At 38.2% G+C, this 19381-nt stretch overlaps 1 protein-coding gene across 2 annotated transcripts in view; it reads right to left on the bottom strand.

Annotated features, from left to right (window-relative positions):
• Window positions 1-19381, bottom strand: part of LOC130567914 (phosphatidylethanolamine-binding protein 4) — a 112295-nt gene that overhangs the window by 13412 nt on the left and 79502 nt on the right. For both annotated transcript variants that reach the window (XR_008964661.1, XM_057356426.1), the window contains exons 5-6: window positions 8273-8318; window positions 7957-8073 (exon numbers count right to left, since the gene is read on the bottom strand). Coding sequence is in view for 1 of the 2 variants with exons in the window: in XM_057356426.1 (XP_057212409.1) it covers window positions 7957-8073; window positions 8273-8318 (163 nt within the window). In the remaining variant the exon portion in view is untranslated. The remainder of the gene's footprint in view (window positions 1-7956; window positions 8074-8272; window positions 8319-19381) is intronic.

The following is a 19381-nucleotide window of genomic DNA, read 5'->3' as shown; positions in this document are numbered from 1 at the left end:
TAAAGTAGCCTATTAATTACGCCTTGTAATGCACCTTATAATGCATTTTAATGTCTCATGAATAATTTAAACTACAGTTAATACATTATAACACTTTCATTTTAAATTGGTTATAATTCTTTACAACAATTATAATGCGTTATACCCTTTAACAATCCTTTGTAATGCATTAAACATAAAGGCTTTAAGTAAAGTGTTACCGAACATTTCAGCAAATTCTAGACAAAAGGTGACTACACTGAAGATGTTAAAATATAGTGTTATTTTTTGTGTAGATTTTTTGTTGCAACATAATTTTTTGATGAGCTTACTTTTTTCTTAATGTGGAATAAATCTGAATGAGTATTCCTTACACATCTCCCACACAAAAACAAATCAAGATGTTTAAAAACAGCCCCAGATACTTAAGCATAGTGTTTAAGTTCATAATCTTTCGATTCATACCTTATGTGTCACAGGTAAACCATTTGAATGAAAGAAGGACTGGTATCACTTACTCCCTCATACTCGATGACATTAAAAATATCTCTCTCTCCTAGACACAACTACAGTACACAAGCAGTGTGTTTGTGTGCATGTGGGCAGTGCGAGTGTGGGTGGCTGTGTGGATGGGGAGAGTACAAAGTTGTGGGTTGTACACCCCGTGTTTCTGTCTGAAGGCCAGCACGTAAACGTGCTCCTACGTGCATTTGTGTACGGTATGAGAGCGTGTGAATTGACAACGCCGTGCCAGCTGGCAGCAGAAGGGTGCCGACGTGCCCATTTGCCATCTCCGCCTGGCTTGACCCGTGGCCTGTGAAACCCCTGGCACAGAGATGGGTACTGAAAAGAATACAGGGACCCAAGAGGCGTGGGGATTCCCCACCAACGCATGTCTCTCGTGCCCACTGCCGCCCGCATACCACCCATCGCCAATTGTGTAACAACCAGCTGTCACTGTCCTTTCGGTGACCCACATTTCTGCTCCCACACACAAGCACGAGTTCTGGCCTGAAGTCTGCACGGCAGGCTTTTGAGTGCACCTCTCGCAGCACAGTTGAAGATCAAAGCTGCGGCTGAAATTGAGTTGAGCTCAGCATTAGGGAAATGGAGAATCGCTATTAGAGCGACACACGCGTGCGCGAGCTAGATTGTGTGAGTTGTGTGTGTTGAGCGAAGGGCTGGGGAAGTAGAAAATGATCATTCGATGTCTCCACACCCACAGTCAAATGCTCCAAACCCTCCAATTAGATCAATTAGGCAATGAATGTCAGTGGAACATGAGGGATGGGTACCGGTCACAGGCCACGCATACATATGATACATATGTATCTCTACCACTGATACATGGGTAAAATGAATAACATTTTAAGAAATAACACAAACACACATATATACTTATATATGTATGTATGTATTTATGCATGTATACATATACGTATATATATATTCAAAGGTAGTGGTGCAGAAATGTGACTAAATACAACACACATAGGCTACAGGAAATGATTTGAGTGTTGACTGATGACATCACACATTTGGCCTGATCTGAGCCTATGAAAAAAAATGAATGAGAAAATGACTAGGAAATCAAATTAGATAACAATATAGATTTGGGCAAGGCTTCATTTCTTAATTTGCACTACATGGTGCGCTGCAAAAAGACATAACAGTTTTTTGAAATATGCACATTTGTGACTCTTATCAGGATAACACAATGAACAGAATGCTTCACACGCATCTCATTAGACTAAGCTTTGGTGCTCAATTGGACAAAGCGTGTTCAAGGCATTTCGGGACATTTCCTGATCTCATTGCTCCGCTCATTCCAAATCATTTCCTGTCTTCTCTCTTATTTCCTCTCAAATAAAAGAAACATTAGGCAAAAACAGATTTATCTGACACGGGCCTCTCTATTGGTTTGAGTATTAATGACAGAGTGATGTATTGAGGAAACAGACAGATATCATTCACATGCCCACATGCAAGGTTTGATAAAAAGCGGTAAAAACAACAACAAATGGTGCAAATACAGACGCAACGTGATTTTTCCATGAGTTTTTGTAACCGGATGTGTCAAAAACAAGCAACAATTTGTTTTTATTTATGTGTTTCACTTTATTTTGATACGCCATTTCAGACATTGAACTGACTATGAGTAACTTTGCATCTACTTGTCAACTAACTCTCATTGGAGTATTCTGTTAGGTTAAGGTTGGGTATAAGCAGTGTTGGGTAAGTTACTCTGAAAAAGTAATGAATTACTAGTTACTAATTACACATTCAACAGTGTCATATAAGAGTGGTGGCAGGAGCACACAGGTGGACTATATTTTATGTAGACGCTGTAATCTGATGGAGATTAGCGATTGCAAAGTAGTGGTAGGAGAGAGTGTAGCTAGACAGCATAGGATGGTGGTGTGTAAGATGACTCTGGTGGTGAGGAAGATGAAGAGAGCAAAGGCAGAGCAGAAGACAAAGTGGTGGAAGTTGGAAAAGGAAGAGTGCCGTGTTGTTTTCAGGGAAGAGTTGAGACAGGCTTTAGGTGGTCAGGAGGTGCTTCCAGATGACTGGACTACTACAGCCAAAGTGATCAGGGAGACAGGTAGGAAGGTGCTAGGTGTATCATCTGGAAGGAGAAAAGAAGACAAGGAGACTTGGTGGTGGAATGAGGAAGTTCAGGAGAGTATCCAGAGGAAGAGGTTAGCTAAGAAGAAGTGGGACAGTGAGAGGAAAGAGGAAAGTAGACAGGAATATAGGGAGATGCAGCGTGAGGTTAAGATAGAGGTAGCAAAGGCCAAACAGAAAGCTTATGAGGATATGTATGCAAGGTTAGATAGTAAGGAAGGTGAGAGGGATTTGTATCGGTTGGCGAGGCAGAGGGATAGAGATGGAAAGGATGTGCAGCAGGTTAGAGTGATTAAAGATCTGAAGATGTTGAGGTTCTCTTTGGGAGTGACGAGGATGGATAGGATCAGGAATGAGTACATCAGAGGGACAGCACATGTGAGATGTTTTGGAGACAAAGTTAGAGAGGCCAGGTTGAGATGGTTTGGACATGTTCAGAGGAGGGAGAGTGAATACATCGGTAAAAGGATGCTGAGGTTAGAGCTGCCAGGCAGGAGGCCGAGAGGAAGACCAAAGAGGAGGTTTATGGATGTAGTGAAGGAGGACATGAAGGTAGTCGGTCTGAGAGAAGAGGATGCAGGGGATAGGGCTAGATGGAGGCAGATGATTCGCTGTGGCGACCCCTGAAGGGAACAGCCGAAAGGAAAAGAAGAATTACACATTCAACAGTGTAATTAGATTACTGTACAAATTACTCTGTACAAAAAGTATTTAGTTACTTATTACTAATTACTTTGTATATCCTACATCAACCTTGATTAGTTAGGTGATTCAAGGATAGGCACGAAAGAGCTCTTTTAATTCATTCAAATAAATAATATTAAACTACACAAAGTACTCTTATTAACTGACCAAAGTATTACAAATGTGAGAATTATACATGAAAGCACAGATTTTAAAGTTAGACTTTGAATTTTGATGTCAATTCCACTATTACACACACATATATTTGTAGCGAGGAAGGCGGTACGAGAGCCGTGGGGCAGGAAGGCAGGGCCGGTGGCGTGAGTGATAATGAGTATCAGCTGTACGCGCACCGGTCCCGCATGCCTCACGGGGAGCTAGGGAGCATAAGAGGACGAGCGACGGGACTGCCAACGAGAGAGGACGGGGCCCGGAAATGTTAAGTTTTATTTATGTTTGTGTGGCCGGCAGTCGACCGTGAGGTGCCTGCCGGCCTTTTACTTCCGTGTTATTGTTTGTTTATTTTTGATTAAAGTTTATTGTTTAAATGTTCGCCGGTTCCCGCCTCCTTCCTTCCCTACATTGAACTTTGTTACAATATTATACAAAGTATTTAGTTTAATTACTTCAAAAGTAACTGTAATTAAATTACAGAAAAAATAAGAGTAATCCCTTACTTTACTTTTTCAAGGGAAAAGTAGTTAAATTACAGTAACTAATTATTTAGTAACTAGTTACACCCAACACTGGGTATAAGGTTGCAAAATAATGTTTTACCTGTGTCTTTGTGTTGGGTAGCCCATGCCACTGCGAAATTCTATTGATCCGAAAACTGTAGACTAAACATCTAATATCTTCTACCAGAGTGGACAGACAAATGATGCCATTGCATGACGGAAATTTAGTCATCAGACATGCAGGTAAAAAACTAAAGTATACTTAATTATGTATGTGTATCGAGTACACACTTTACATCAGAAAATTCAGAAACATCTTTTGCACTTTAACAAATAATTTTGTCCTTCAGCTAATAGGGGGAATATGAGAGAGAGGGTAGGTGTGTGTTTTTGTATGTGTGCGATCATGAATACACACTGAAACGCTGTTCCCAAAGCAGACACACCAAATGTATTTACATTTCCCTTATTAAATCCACTCACTCAAGTCTGATAAGCTTTGGAAACTGTCTTGACTCTCAAAGATCAAACACAGTCTATAATTCATAAAGACCATCTGTACAGGAAACCACACTGCCAGCTGAAACCTAAAGAACCTTTCAATAGGTACAGAGAGCGCTGGAATAACATGATTCAAGTGCTGAACGTGACAAACGATGTCATTTGACAAATGCAATTTGTTGTTCTTGTACTGAGACGTTTGCTGCCGTGGTCACTGCTTACCATATATTACAAAAGAATTTGATTAGCTTTACATTGGTCAAGGAAACTGTATTGTCATTTTTGAATTGAGAAAAGCAATAAAAAGCATATAACAATAGTCTGTCATGTCCAGAAATGTAACCAATAGGTATGTAGTGTATGCATTTAGTCTTCAGTGTTATTGGCGCTTTTCAATTTGCCTCTTTTATGTGATCAATCATTCAGATATAAATGTTAAATTACAGAGCAATTACAACAAATATAAATTAGAGAGAAACGTCAATGTCTTGCTTAGCGGCATTTCACGTCGAGATCTTAATTATAAGTTCTGCTGAATGGCAAGGCTGATATTTTCAGGAAATCAAAAATAGGTGGTCACACAGTATGCAAGTGTGTGGAGTTTTTAATAAGCGGAAGCATGTTCTGCGCAAGTTATTTGTATTTACAGGTCAGTTCATCTGTCATCGTCTTGATTCATTCCAAACCCAGACAATTTTCTTTCTTTCATGAAACATGTATTGCAGAGGGTCAAAGGTGCTCTTTTTAAATAACAGGGATAAAACAGAATTAAAGGGATACTCCACCCAAAAATGAAAGTTCTGTCATGAATTACACATCCCCCCCCCAAGTTGTTCCAAACCTGTATAAATTTCTCTGTTCTGTTGAACACAAAGAAAGATATTTGGAAAAATGTTAGCAACTGACATTTCTGGGACATCATTGACTACCATAGTTAGGAAATATTAAAATGGTTGTCAAAGGTGCCCTAGAACGGTTTGCTTCCCTAAATTCTTCAAAATATCTCATTTTGTGTTCAACAGAACAAAAAAATACAAGAATTTTACCTACTATGGTAGTCAATGATGTCCCAGAAATGTCAGTAATGTATACAGGTTTGGAACAACTTGAGGCTGTGTAAATGATGACAGACTTTTCATTTTAGGGTGGAGTATCCCTGGTTCTTAAACCCGGTCCTCGCGACCCCCTGCTCTGCATATTTTGTATGCTTTTCTTACCACTTTGGAGGTTTGTTCAATACGCCCCTTAAGAGCCCTGCAAAGTAAACATCACTAGATATTCTGCCATAATTCCAGTTCGAAATGGGCGTATATTTTCCATCCAAAGGGCACGAAGCGTGACTACGCAAAATAAATTGCCTGTTTGTCACAAGATATGCAGGCACCAATGTTATTCAGCATCATTGAGGTCCAACTTGTGACAATATTTTTTAAAGGGTATTTCTGAATATACCTCAATATGAAGGGACGTTTTTTTAATGACTTGAAACCAACAAATTTCAATCTGTTCCACAAAACTATTGCAGCTCTTGCCCACTCTGGAAAAGAACACCACCAATCTGCTAAACTTTTTTGTCCCACATAGTTTAACAGAACATGTAGGTAGAGTGAGTAAATGATGACATGACGAATGATGAGTTTTCATTTTTGGTTAACTAACCTCTTAACACAATTACAGTGTGTGTTATGAGTAAAATTGTTACTAATATATTGAAATAACAAAAATATTACAAATGTGCATGTACTGCAAAATGTATATCGCAACGGTTTGCAATAAACTGTCAAATTTGTTTTAAAGCCACAATATGAAATAATTTTGTTATGAAATATCAAAAATCACTTGCACAGTGTGATATATTTCATGTAGTTGTGTACTTACATTATCCCAAATGTTCCCAAGAATGTGCAAATCCAGAGAAATTCCTATTTAAAATAATGGCCCGTCCCTTGTCTCCCTTGTATTTGTCGCATATCATTGACTTAATATCCACTGCTCCGCACTACCCTCAGTTTTCGGTTGTAGAAATTACGGCAACACGCAAATGCGGAAGTGGTTATACAGCATCTGGGACGCAGCATCTGTTGTTCTGTTATTATGGATCACGATACTCTTTGGCGAGTAATGGAAACCCAAAAAAAGTGTAAACGTAGGCCAAATGAGGCAAGCAGGCTTATGGACAAACAAAGAAATAAAACAAGGATTAATATCGGCGTGGCGTTTTCTAAATGGAGAGAGCTTCGCGACCAACTTGGACTCGACAAAGGCTCTCGCATGTGTTTTAACAGACAGGTAAGCAAAATGTTTTTATTGTACACGAAATACTCATGCACAGATTATTTGAATAGTTATGAATGCAGTTACCCTATGAAATACAGTATATGTCGCACAAAAATATGTACCCAGTAACGTTACTTGTAAATACTGTGGGTTCGTTCAAAGTGACTTTTTAAACGACGACTGTATGACTGTTTGAAACACGTAAAACTGTGTAGCATTACGCTACCAAATCAATTGACAAAGTCCAATATCAGTCACGGGCTAACGTAGCATTACATTCCACGTTTCTTGCAAGTTAATTCATTACGATGACATAAAATAAAATTCATTCACTACCTCGTCCGTGAATATGATGGTGAATCTGGATGGTGAAAACGACATGTCCCATAATTCCACTCTCCTACATAACGTCATTTAGCTTCGCCTTTTGTTGTTGTTTCGAAAGTGCACCATCTAGCTGTCCAAATATTCCATATTGTGGCTTTAATGTACAGCTGTTCCCTTTCTGAAGTTGTAATGATGCTTTCTTCTTTATTTCTTTTTAGTTTTTTAAATAAATATTAATATAGTTCAGGTTTAACAAGAATAAAGCATTATCGTTTTGCATAAACTTTTAAAAATAAAGGTGCCATAAAAAAACAGTTTTGTCTAAATGGTTCTATAAAGAACGTTTAAAGGGATAGTTCACCCAAAAATGAAATTCTTCTTCCAAACATGGAAGAATGTCAGTAACCAAACAGATCTCATCCCCCATTGACTCCTATAGTATTTATTTTCCCTACACTGGCAGTAAATGGGGGATGAGATCTGTTTGGTTACAGACATTCTTCCAAATATCTTCCTTTGTGTTCAGCTGAACAAAGTAATTTATACAGGTTTGAAACAACCCGAGGGTGAGTAAATGATGACAGAAATGTCATTTTTGGGCGAACTATTCCTTTAACATCTGTGGCGAAAAAGGTTCTTCAGATTATAAAAAGGAAAGAAAGAGATGGTTCTGTAAAGAACCTTTGACTGAATGGTTCTTTGTGGAACCAGAAACGGTTCTTCTATGGCATCGCTGTGAAGCACCTTTCAAGCATCTTTATTTTTAAGAGCGTATTATACATCGCATTATTTAACCCCCTTATCGCCTACCACATATTTCTTCAAAATTATGCTGCCCTAATCGATATCATGTCTTGGTAAAGATTTGAGTTCATGCGATCACCCAGTGAGCTCTTCTCCTGCGGGCTGAGAGACGGAGTCTTGTCATCAGGTTGCTCGAACACAATAAACTGGTAGCGGTGGAGTCCAGTGTCTTTAGGCGGTGTGGGCCGAGTGTATGCTTAAGACAAAAACAACCACCAAACTGTTTAACTTTTCAGCCTGTTCATTAAATTGTCACCAGGCAGAATCTGTTTTCAAATGTTTTACCTCGCTGTAAAAAAAAAGCAAAAACAAGAAACAGAAAATACCAAAATTTTACGTTTGCCTTGACGATGTATGCACACATGTGTCAAACGAAACACTTAAAAAGTACTTACCAGAAAGTTCAATGCCTCTGACATCTCCATTCATAAAGTTCTTCCCCTGCAGAAACAGACAGTTAGTGTGTGAGGGAGGGAGAGAGATACGGCTGTACATTCTGCATTGTTTGTCATCCTCTATGCTTCTGAATTAAAACAATGGAGGCCCAGGGATGCGTTGAGATTCTCTCCTTCATTCATCACTCGAGGGCCACAAAACCACAGCTTAACTGCTGTTCAATTCATGCCAGGCCCTTCAGGATCCCTTACCTATAGCTGGGCTTAAGCGTGTCGAAGCTGACCCCGCGCGGAATCTGCAATTTTTAATATCCCGAGACAAAGCCAATTCCCAGGCAAATTAAGTGAGTGATTGAATTTCAGAGTAGCAAATTCCCATATTATTAATTGTATATTAAGTTTCCGTTGCCTAGGAACAGAGATTCACGCTGAGCTTTCTGAGTTGAGTTTTTTACCCTCTCCCAAAGGGCAATCCTATATTTGTCATGTTTAAACCCATATTCTCAACTGAATGTTGCCTGCTGGGTCTAATTCCTTTGTGCCGTATCTGTACATAACTGTTGTTTAATCTGCTCGATATACAGTAGCCCTGCAAGCTTTGCGTATTGAGAAAAAAAGGATCAAGGAAAGTTTGTGCTCAAAACCTGTTTAGATCGGGAAGTCCCTGCTGATAAATGCCTTTCACTGTTTGGCAGAGCTGAAACACTCTGTTATTGTCAATCAAGCCAAACTCGCCACTCACTATCACCTCCTACAGGATAACAGAAGAAGTGTTTTGAGAGAGCCCTTTCACATGTGATGAAGGGATGAGATAAATCACTCTATCATTATTTTAATTACTTTCACAAGCCATTTTGTTCCTGTCCTCCGGCCTACTTCAGAGAAAAACAGTTCTCCAATTTATAGAAATTACTAAATGAATTGTAAAAAGTGTCTTATGCATACCAGAACATAGTACTGTGGTTAGAAAGAAGTTAAAAAGCGAAAAAAACTGTTCTTGGCTGTAAAATGTGTACATTATGATGAAAGATTACAAAGAATCTGTCAACACGCTTTTGTCTGTTGGAATGTTCGAATACGAAAAGAATGTTTATAGTTCACTTTTACTAAAAAATAAAATTCTTTCATCATTTACTCACCCTTATGTCATTTCAAACCTGTAAGATAAAAAAAACCCCGCTTATAACCAAACAACACTGGGCCCCAAACGACTTCCATTTTACAGACACAAAACCACCGAGACATTTCTCAAAATATCTTCGTTTGTGTTCTACAGAAGAAAGTCATAGGTTTGGAATGATGCGAATAAATGAAGACAGATTTTTTGTTTTGGGGGAAAAGTTCTCACCCAACGATTCAATATTTATAGTCTAAAATGACTTCCACAAGAGTGACCTGTCCAAAAACAGCAGCAGCCAGATACAGACATCGATACTTGATCAAATGAATACATTTCTAATTATCTAAATGTCATAAATTCAACATTGTGCTAAACGTGCAAAGAAGTAGAATTCAAGATGAAGGAATCTATTCACAAAGACAAAATAATGAAGAGACAAAGAGCTTAGCTGGTTTAACATCACCTGATCGTAACTATGCATCATTTATGATCACAAATGGCACTGTGCATGCGCTGGAAAAAAAACGCGATCTGCTTAGACCAAAGTTATTGAACAATGAGTTTCACAAAGCTGTTCTGCTTTATTTGCAACAATTACACAGAGAGTAAGAAACAGCTTTATTTAGAAATCCTGAAGGGTTGTGCTGCCCGTGCGCTCGAGAGCTCCATCGCCATGGCAACAGATCGACAACAGAGCTGGGAGGGCGAGCGCTTTTTGGTTTCCCAATTGGTCTGGTTGAAATATTCTCACTCGCCCCGTTACAGAAAACTCAACACTCCTTTGTGCTGATATATTTTAGGACGAGTGATATTCTCACTTTGCAACAAGACTAAAAAGATTTCAATCTCAGAACATGTGAATCGATGGCATATTGGGCACAGACGGCAATATTTTACAGACCTGATGAGCAATACAACTTAAGAAATATCTTGAAGGACTTTTTTTAATTTTGTGCACCCGAATTGTATTTCACGCCGATTAAGGTTGAACCTGTCAGGGGTGGGTGGGCCGTCACCGGGTGGACCCCTGGGATAGAGTCACACCTATTTTTCAGCATATTTACACTTGGACGGCATTCTCTCTGAGAGACGATGTGGGTGTAACTGCAAATGTTAAGAAATTGAGAGGATATAGTCAGAGAGGGTTATCTTAGGGTTAGAGGAATTCAGATAGGCCTATATATAACTTTACTGTCAATTTCTCATCAAGTGTTGACAGCTCAGACAGGTTGTGAATATAAAGTATAAAGTAAACTTAAAAGCTCCAAGGATGTCATTACTGCAGTCATTCCAAACCAACTTTACTTCACAAGACATCAAAATTAGAGATGCACCGATACTAAATTTCCACACCTATACCGATAGCCGATTATTCACAGTGATATCTGCCGATCCCGATTTTGAAGGGGAACATTCGGAATGTTGTTAATTCCTTAAATGACTAATAATATTGAACATCAAACTAGTAATGTTTCTTAACATTTTCTAAATATACAGAGCACAAGTTCTTTGCATTTCCCTGTCCTCTTTTGATTGACAGGATTTATCAGACCAAAAATGGAAATGGAAAACAGAAAATGGCGTTCATAAGTCTAACTGTGCACATTCTACCTGCACTGTCATATGGTTGAAGCTGGAATTCCCTACAGGACTTTTAAAATCGGAACACGTTTTTAAAAAAACTAGACATCATACACTTGCAGACTTTTTGAAAGTTTCAGATAGAAACACACTAACTGATCAAATCTGCAGACTGGCACAGACTTTCTGCAACAAGTCCAGACTGAAAATCTGGGCAAAATCTGAGCAAAAGTCTTGTAGTGTATTCAAGCCTTTAGTCTTTATTCGGTTTTATTTTCTGATTTATAGGATTGCTGTTTACGGCCTTATATTGGAACAGACCAGTGATCTTGTTTTTAGTTTTTAATTTGCAACCCACTACAACTGCTAACATTCAATTGATACAAAATACAGCATCAATTGCACACCTTTTATCAGACAAAGAGCTTCTGTTAAAAAAAGCCATTCAACTGTTGCAGTGGATAAGACAACGTCTACATACTACAAAACAATACAGTTGTTATTCTCAATCACAATAATAGCTATGGTGAGCCGTTCATATTACTGAATGACTTAACAAATCAGTAAACATGGGATGTACTTCACTCATTCCGCTCAGTAAGTGTTTTTCAATGGGTCACGTGGTTTCTTTTGAGGGCTCTTAAAATTCTCCCCAGTTAAGCAAAACAAAAGAACATCAACAGATTGTGAACAAAAAGCATTACACACATATTCAACAAGCAACAGGGCACTGAGGCAGCCGGCTTACTCCCATATGATTAGTCTGATTCTTTCTCTTGCTTTCACTGCGGGTAGCGCGCGGTTCACAGGTTGTAAACCCAGTTGAGAAGAGGGTTTTTATTCACACGGCGAGGGCAACAGTCAGGCATTATAAAAGTCTGATATTGCCACAGCCGGCCTCTATTAATTCCTGCTGGCACAGTTCATTGGCAAAAATAGTTTTTACATCACTGCTAGTTAGATTACAGTTAAACCACGGACAAAACACTCTAAAAATACAATGAAATGAAACTGATTGAAATTTTATATACGAGTTAAAAAAGGAAAACAAAAATCTGTGTTATGCAAAAGAACGCCATACAGGTTTGTGAGTAAATGATGAAAGTGATTCATTTTCGCAGCTTCGGTTAAATGCACTTTTAAACTGAGGAGAAAGTTTAAAATTAAACTTTTTTTTGAAGATTCTTACATTTCTTACCAAAACATGAATAGGTCTAGACCATCCAAACGTGTGTGCCACAATTAGCACTAAACAACAAGAAAAGGTTCCATAAACAAAGAAAGGTTTGTCTGAAATATGCATTGAACAATAAAATCCATTCTTTTTTTAAGCACAGCAGATCTCTGAGATATATACAACACAGAGTCCAATTACAATTGAATTTATGTATTGTGGCAACTAATATCCTTCATGACAAAGTGCTTCAGGTCATGTTAAGTTGCTATGGGTTGCTAAAGTGTCTAGGAAATGTATACCAAATATTTAAAGTCCCTGTGAACTGGAAGTTGCGATCGTTTGAAATGGAATTTCTAATGAGAAAAATAGTGGGCACAGCTTTCATCTTTCTTTGCGATTTGATTGGATTTATAAAAACAAGATGGATTATCATTGCAGGAAGGAAAGTGCATTTTCAGATTTTAACTAAAGATTAAGAGGGCACACGAATTTTAAAAAGAGAATGACCCACATTGATCAATATTTGCAACAAACGCTGCAATATTTCATGAAAAAAATAGGCATTGTTATTTTTTATTTCACTGGGACTTGAATGAATGAATCGTTGTTGTGTTCCTTGACTGTAAGTCATTGAATGAGTAGAATTCATAGTAGAGCTACCATTTACATGTTTTTACTCAGTAAAATAAACAAACTCAATTAACAAACACTGTTCTATAATTCTGCAGTGGACCATGTTTTAAACTTTTGTAGCATTTTACGTTTGTACCTGAAGTTCATTTAGGTAGATAGCCAAGGATTCTTGCACCAAAAAAGCAATATTTGACCATCATTTCTCAGATTATCTTTTCGAGAGATATATTAAAAGCCTTTTTGCGACATTTTTTGTAAATCTATTTAAAAGTAACAAATGTGTTTCGTAAGAGAAAGCGTCTTCGCTGTTGCTATGGTTATCAGTACAGATGAACATGGCTTCTATTTCTATTTGGCGTCAGGTGAAAACACACACTTTAACCTTGTAATCCAAATTTTGTGGTAACTGAGATGTTTAAAATAACTGCTTAGCTATATAGGAACCTAAAAAAAACCCCTCCCCCAATCCTTTTGTTATAAAAAGTAGGGTCCACATCTTAATTAGATGGGTCAGGCCTCACCAAGCCCCCCATAATTTCCCCCCGAAATATCATAATGCAAAAAAGTGTCTTAAGTTATTAAAATATATTTGATTTTATTTTGGGGTGAAATTTGACCAAGACATGTTCTTGACAGGCTTTTGAGATTCTCCAAAGAACATTGAGTCTCCTGTCCAGTTCTTGAACAACGAGAGAGAGAAGAGGTCCTGCTGGGGCAACAGTGTAACAGACGGGAGAGAAGAGAGAGAGATACGGAGAGAGAAAGAGATAGAGAGAGGGAGATGACAGATGGTGTTCACAACTCTATTTCTGATACTGGACCTTCACCATGAGCCCAGCCTCCCCCCCCCCCCATATTCTCACACTGACTCTCTCCAAATCCTCTCTTTCCTCGTCCTAAATTCCCTGCTCTCATTTGCTCATGCCTACAAGCCCTCGGACACCCTCTGACTCTCGTATTCTGTCTTGCAAGCATTTTGTCTTTCTTTCTCTTGTCATGGTTTCTCAGTTTCTAATCTATTCCAAAAAGCTGCCATTTTTCTCATTCATATATGGACTTAATGATTTGGTTTTGTTATAGAGTCACTCTTAGATGTAGGTCATGTCATTAAATTACACAATCCTCGCACAAGCTGGTGGAATATGGTTTTTGGCAAATATTTAATTATTTTCTCAAAAGGTTAGAGGCAACACACTGTCGTGGTGGTAAATAGCTTATATTTCCTTTTTGTGGGGTTTATTAGGGGATTATCTGGCTTTTGTCGAAAGACGTTATCTTGCCAAGGCAACATCCGTTCCAACAAGATGCTTTTCAAAATCTGAATGTTTTCAATCGTCACATTTTTAAAGCAGTTTAATCACACGAAGGCTGAAATAAGCGCCATTTAAGGCCCAAGTGTCCGTTGTTCAGGAGTTCAGTAATCTTATGCTCCAGTAGCTCGACACGTCTCCAAATGAACTCACCCTGTGTCTTAATTCACGTGTAACCCCGCGTCACCTTCTGAACCTGGACTGCAACAGTTACCATAGCGATATTCATTACAACCATTACCTCATTACTCACCTCACTGGCCTACTAAATTACAACTATTAAATCCATTACAGCAAATTTATTTAGCAGATTAATACTTATATTTTAGGATTGAACAAAGAATTCACCGCACAATCCTGAAGCATTTTAAAAACGAGAGTTTTAACGCAAAATTAGCATCATGCATTTAAGACCGTATGAATGGTTTACATACTTTCTCATTTTAAGTAATCATTCTTGACATGCAAAATGGTACTGTTACATACTACATAACAGATTTTAATGTGGGAGCCTATGGTTTTCATTTTAGATATCGCTGTTGTCCTTCTGAAACCTCATGTCTCCATTTCAAGATTTTTATTTTTGCCATAAATCATTATTATTAGTCACCCTTTATGCTTGTCACTGGGTTTTGCAAATACCTAACCAATAAAAGTATTAAAAAGTGCTCGTCAAATATCCCAACACAGTGTACACATTTTTTTAAATGTCAGTGTTTTTTCCATTTCCTGAAAAACAGCAAATTTGGAATTTGGACAAGGTTTCAGAAGGACAGCAACGATACATTTTAATATGTATTATTAACTTATTATTGCATTTTCATTTAATGCATAATTTATTTTTTGGATGTCAAACATGAATCATACCCATATTATGGCACCGTTTGTCAGATTTCAAGGTTATTTTGTTATTTTTCTGCAGGATAATTCAGCATCAGAGACTTCATCAAAAGATTCCATTTGCTAATAAATTAGACATAAAGAGATATCATCAGTAATTTTTCTTTCTTATTGGCAGGAACCCTGCTGTTCCACCACCTGTTGTTTCAGCAAGGTGCTGTAGGAACAATTTTGTATTTTTTTGTATTGAACAAATTATACAATTAAAAAAATAAAACAACTTAAGTTTGAATATATGTTACAAGTTTAGAATAATCAGGAGCGTTATAACAAATTATAACAAATGGCAGATTCAGGTATCATGGTTAGGTATGGATTGCACTGAAATTTATTTTTTGACAGTCATGTAAGGGCTGTGATTACTTACAAGTCTCTACTCCACTGACTCCTCGGCTAAATGACTCACCACACAAGTCCTTCGGATGGTTAATAACCAGGCCGGAGAAAGTCAATTAGCGTCAGTAATACGTAGGATGAGTTTGGTAATACAAACCATTTCTAGCTTTAGAAGCGATCCCCCTAAGCACTGGACTGCTTGACATGTCCTGAAACCCACACATTTCCAGCAGGCTAGGCTTGAATGAGCCTTGCTATTAACTTAAAAGATACTTTATTACTCACACCACTAGCTAAAGAAATTACCACCCATCATCCACTTGAGCAGGATTAAGTTTAATTTAAATGCCAAAACATTAACTAACTTAAGGCGGCGGTGGATATGCTTGGGTTCATTACCGGATTCTACGCGGTGAGAGCATTAAAAATGATTTACTGGTAAAGAAAGCCGATGAGGTGGGGGAGGTTTATAAGTGTGAAAATTCAATAAATGGTAATTAGGCCCTTGCGTAGCTTCACCGGCCTTGATCAACCATGTCCCTATCGCTCTGCTAAGTCTATCCGATATATCGCAAAATATATCTCCGCAATTACATAATCGTACTCTAATCTCTTTTTGTCCTTTAACTCTTCTCTTATTCATAAACTGCTTTATTTTTGTACGAGAGAGCGAGAGAGAGATCCGATACGGATACAAAATGGAACGGTGAGGGAAGCCGCCGGTCTGAGTTCCCTAGGTAACCCTGTGGAGAGTGGGCAGAGCGGGGGTCCGATTGCCTGCCTGACTCATTTGGAGGGAATCCTGGAACACGACGACTGCCCACTACACTACACCCCCGGCTTCATCAGCAAACAAACACATTCCCAGCACTAAACCCACTCGACTGCAACACAATGTCCTTCACAGACGTGAACGCTGGCATTTCATCCCCTAGGCAGCAGGGGAAACCCTGCATTGTGTGTGTGAGTCATACCTGCACAGATAATAAGAGAGATAAAGATGAGAGTGCAGAAGAGTGACACCAACAAGCTTTTGCTGACTAACAGGAAGAGAATACAGCAGACGAGTTCTGATTGGTTGAGGAGGTGTTCAAAATATGATATCCTTATGAAACAGACAAATGATCTAAATTTAAAGGAAATCAAAATAGTTTCTGAATACAAATACCTGGTTTTAAAGTGATTGTAACAAAGTTCCAGGAATAGGAAGAAGGGAACCGGCAAACGTTCAACCAAACTTTAATAAAATAAACAGCTCCCTCACGGTCAACTGCCGGCCACACAAACATAATAAAACATAACATAAAATCCAGGCCTGGTTCTCTCTCGTCCTTCACTCCTGTCGCTCCTCCTTTTATGCTTCCGGAGCTCCTCCGTGAGAGATGCGAGACCGGTGCAACGCACAGCTCACGGCCCTCGTCCTGCTCTGCTTGTCACAGTGATATTTCACCCAAAAATGAAAATTCGGTCATCATTTACTCACTCTCGTTATTTCAAACCTGTATGGCTTTCTTTCGTTCGCATAACACAAAAGAAGACATTTTGAAGAATGTTGGTAACCAAACAACAGCGGTACCCATTGATTGGCATTGGTTTTGTGTCCATACAATAGAAGTCAACAGGTACCGTCGTTGTTCGGTTACCAACATTTATACTGGGGATTCCTGTACTTAATTGGTAGAGCAAACAAAGACCATGAGTTTGAACACAGACTGTAATAAAATGTATACCTTGAACGCACTGCTACTTAACCAAAGTGTCTAATGCACATACTGTATATAAAGGGAAGTTTGTAAGTTGAATATTGGAAAAACGGTAGGTAAGGGACCATGTGAAAAGTTCACAAATTACATTTCAAGGAACCCACAATTCTTGATGTGACAAAAAGTCATGTCATAGTACGATTTAAGTCTTGTTAAACACTCAATTTCACAAAATTGTAACTTTATGAATGCTGTTTAAATCCCTACTAGCTTTTCCTAAAGATACATTTTGTACTAAATTATGAATATTGTCACTGTCCTTCCAAAACCTGTCAAAATTAGTTGTTTTTCAGCAAATGAAAAAAAAAGTTTTAAACGATTAAATATGTTGTCAAAGATGACAAGCACTTTATTATACCTTTTCATGGTTAGATAGCTGGAAAACCCGGTGACAAACATAAAGGGTAACAAAAATAAGGATTAATGGCAAAAACAATTCTCGAAATGAAGAGTTTATTTGCAAAAAATGATTACTTACCGCTATCATGTTTTTTTATGCTAGTTAGCTGTAATTTTGCGTTATTATTGCTTAATCAAAACACCCAACTGCAGTTTGATTAATATTACTTGGAATGCACAAGAACAACACGATTTTTGAAAGATTATAAAAAGAGAGTTTTAAATCTTTTTTTGCAAATTAACTCTTGAGATACAAGGTTTCAGAAGGAAGGCAGCCATATGCCATCTGATAAATACTTTGTAATATGCAATATGCTCCAATGAGATGCATCGCTCGGTTTAAAGTATATATCAGACATAATCAGATCACTTCTCCATAACTTTAGCAGTGGATCAGTTCTTTGTGGGGGAGGATGAAGTTGAAAAGAGAAAAAAATGGCGGTCAGGTCCAGCCAATTAACAGTGAACAGCAATTAAATCACTATTAAACCAAGCTATAATGAGGACTCAACAGGCATGTAATAAACCTTAATTACCTCAAGGTTACTGGATGTCTTAAGGCGCATTAAAGGACACTTACAAAGTTTGTGAGAGGTTTTGGGGGGCTAACTTCTTCAAACATGAAAATGGCCTTCAATTCATCAGAAAATATAGGATGAGAGACCTAAACGTGTCACAATTAAAAATATATGAATTAGATATGAAATGAACAAGGATCTGATAAACTATAATGTAGGCTTTCATTTTTAACGGAGTATACTGTGCCTATTTTAACGTTGGTGTCCTCAGGATTGCGACTTCAAGAGGAGTTGCTAAAACCATACGTTCAGAACTTCACATGACATTATATCACACTTCAACGAAACTCTTACCGCATAACAGCGCGCAGTCTTTCAAAATGCACCATTCTAGGGACTAAATTGGATCGACTCTGGATTTAACACGCAGCGTCTCTCTCTGTAAAGAGGCACTACTGACTCAATCACAGCAGTGGCTGTTTAATTCTTGTATTATAATTGAGATAGAAGCAGCTCAGAGGTTATGGAAACTGCTGCGGAACCAGGAGCTCTTCACAGAGAGGTTAACCAACCCCGCGGCCCTCTGGGAGATGGAGTATGCTGTTAATTTGACGAACGTGGGAAATGAATGCTTTTATGCTTTTATTGACGGTGACCAGAAAACGGCCTTTGCGGGAATGAAAGGTTTTAGTCTTACAGGCGCTCGGCTCACTGCGGCAAAACAATGCCACTGAATGCATTTGTTGGAAGAAAACTAAGTACATAATTGTTTTGTCGGTAATTACGGGGGCAAAATGTTTCTTCATTAATTCCCCCTTTTTCATGGAAATCGTAGAATGAAAACATACAGAAGTGTGAGTGCCATGCTGTATTACATGTTTTATGCAATGAATGAGAAAGTTACCTGCATATTATACTGAAGGGGTCTACAAAGTTCCATCATGAGGGTTTCGCAGCGAAGAAAGAACTTCAGTCAATGAGGGAACCAAAAAACCTTCATCTTTGGCGGAAAATGTATTTCAAATGGCCATTAAACATAAGATATCAAATTAATCGCTTGTTTAAAATAAGATAATGCATTAATGGAGGATCATAAACTAGCAAAAACAGATGCTTGTCTGTGCAAAAATGACCAGTACAGTGATAAAAGTAATTGTCCGTTTATTTGTATGCAACTGTTAAGGTTGTCGGCATGATTTCTGTGTGGTCAAAAGAGCCAACGTGTCTTTTAATCATCAGCCAGATAAAAACATACATATGATCAAGTAGAAAAGCAAAAAAATGCATGTTTTGAGGTATAATTCATACACCAAATACCAAAGACACCAACGTTTAACTGCATTTGGAGTTAGTTTGTGTACATTTAAGCATA

This window comes from Triplophysa rosa, linkage group LG17 (genome assembly GCF_024868665.1).
Source record: "Triplophysa rosa linkage group LG17, Trosa_1v2, whole genome shotgun sequence".
Taxonomy (NCBI): domain Eukaryota; kingdom Metazoa; phylum Chordata; class Actinopteri; order Cypriniformes; family Nemacheilidae; genus Triplophysa; species Triplophysa rosa.
This window is presented reverse-complemented; position numbering and strand designations above follow the sequence as displayed.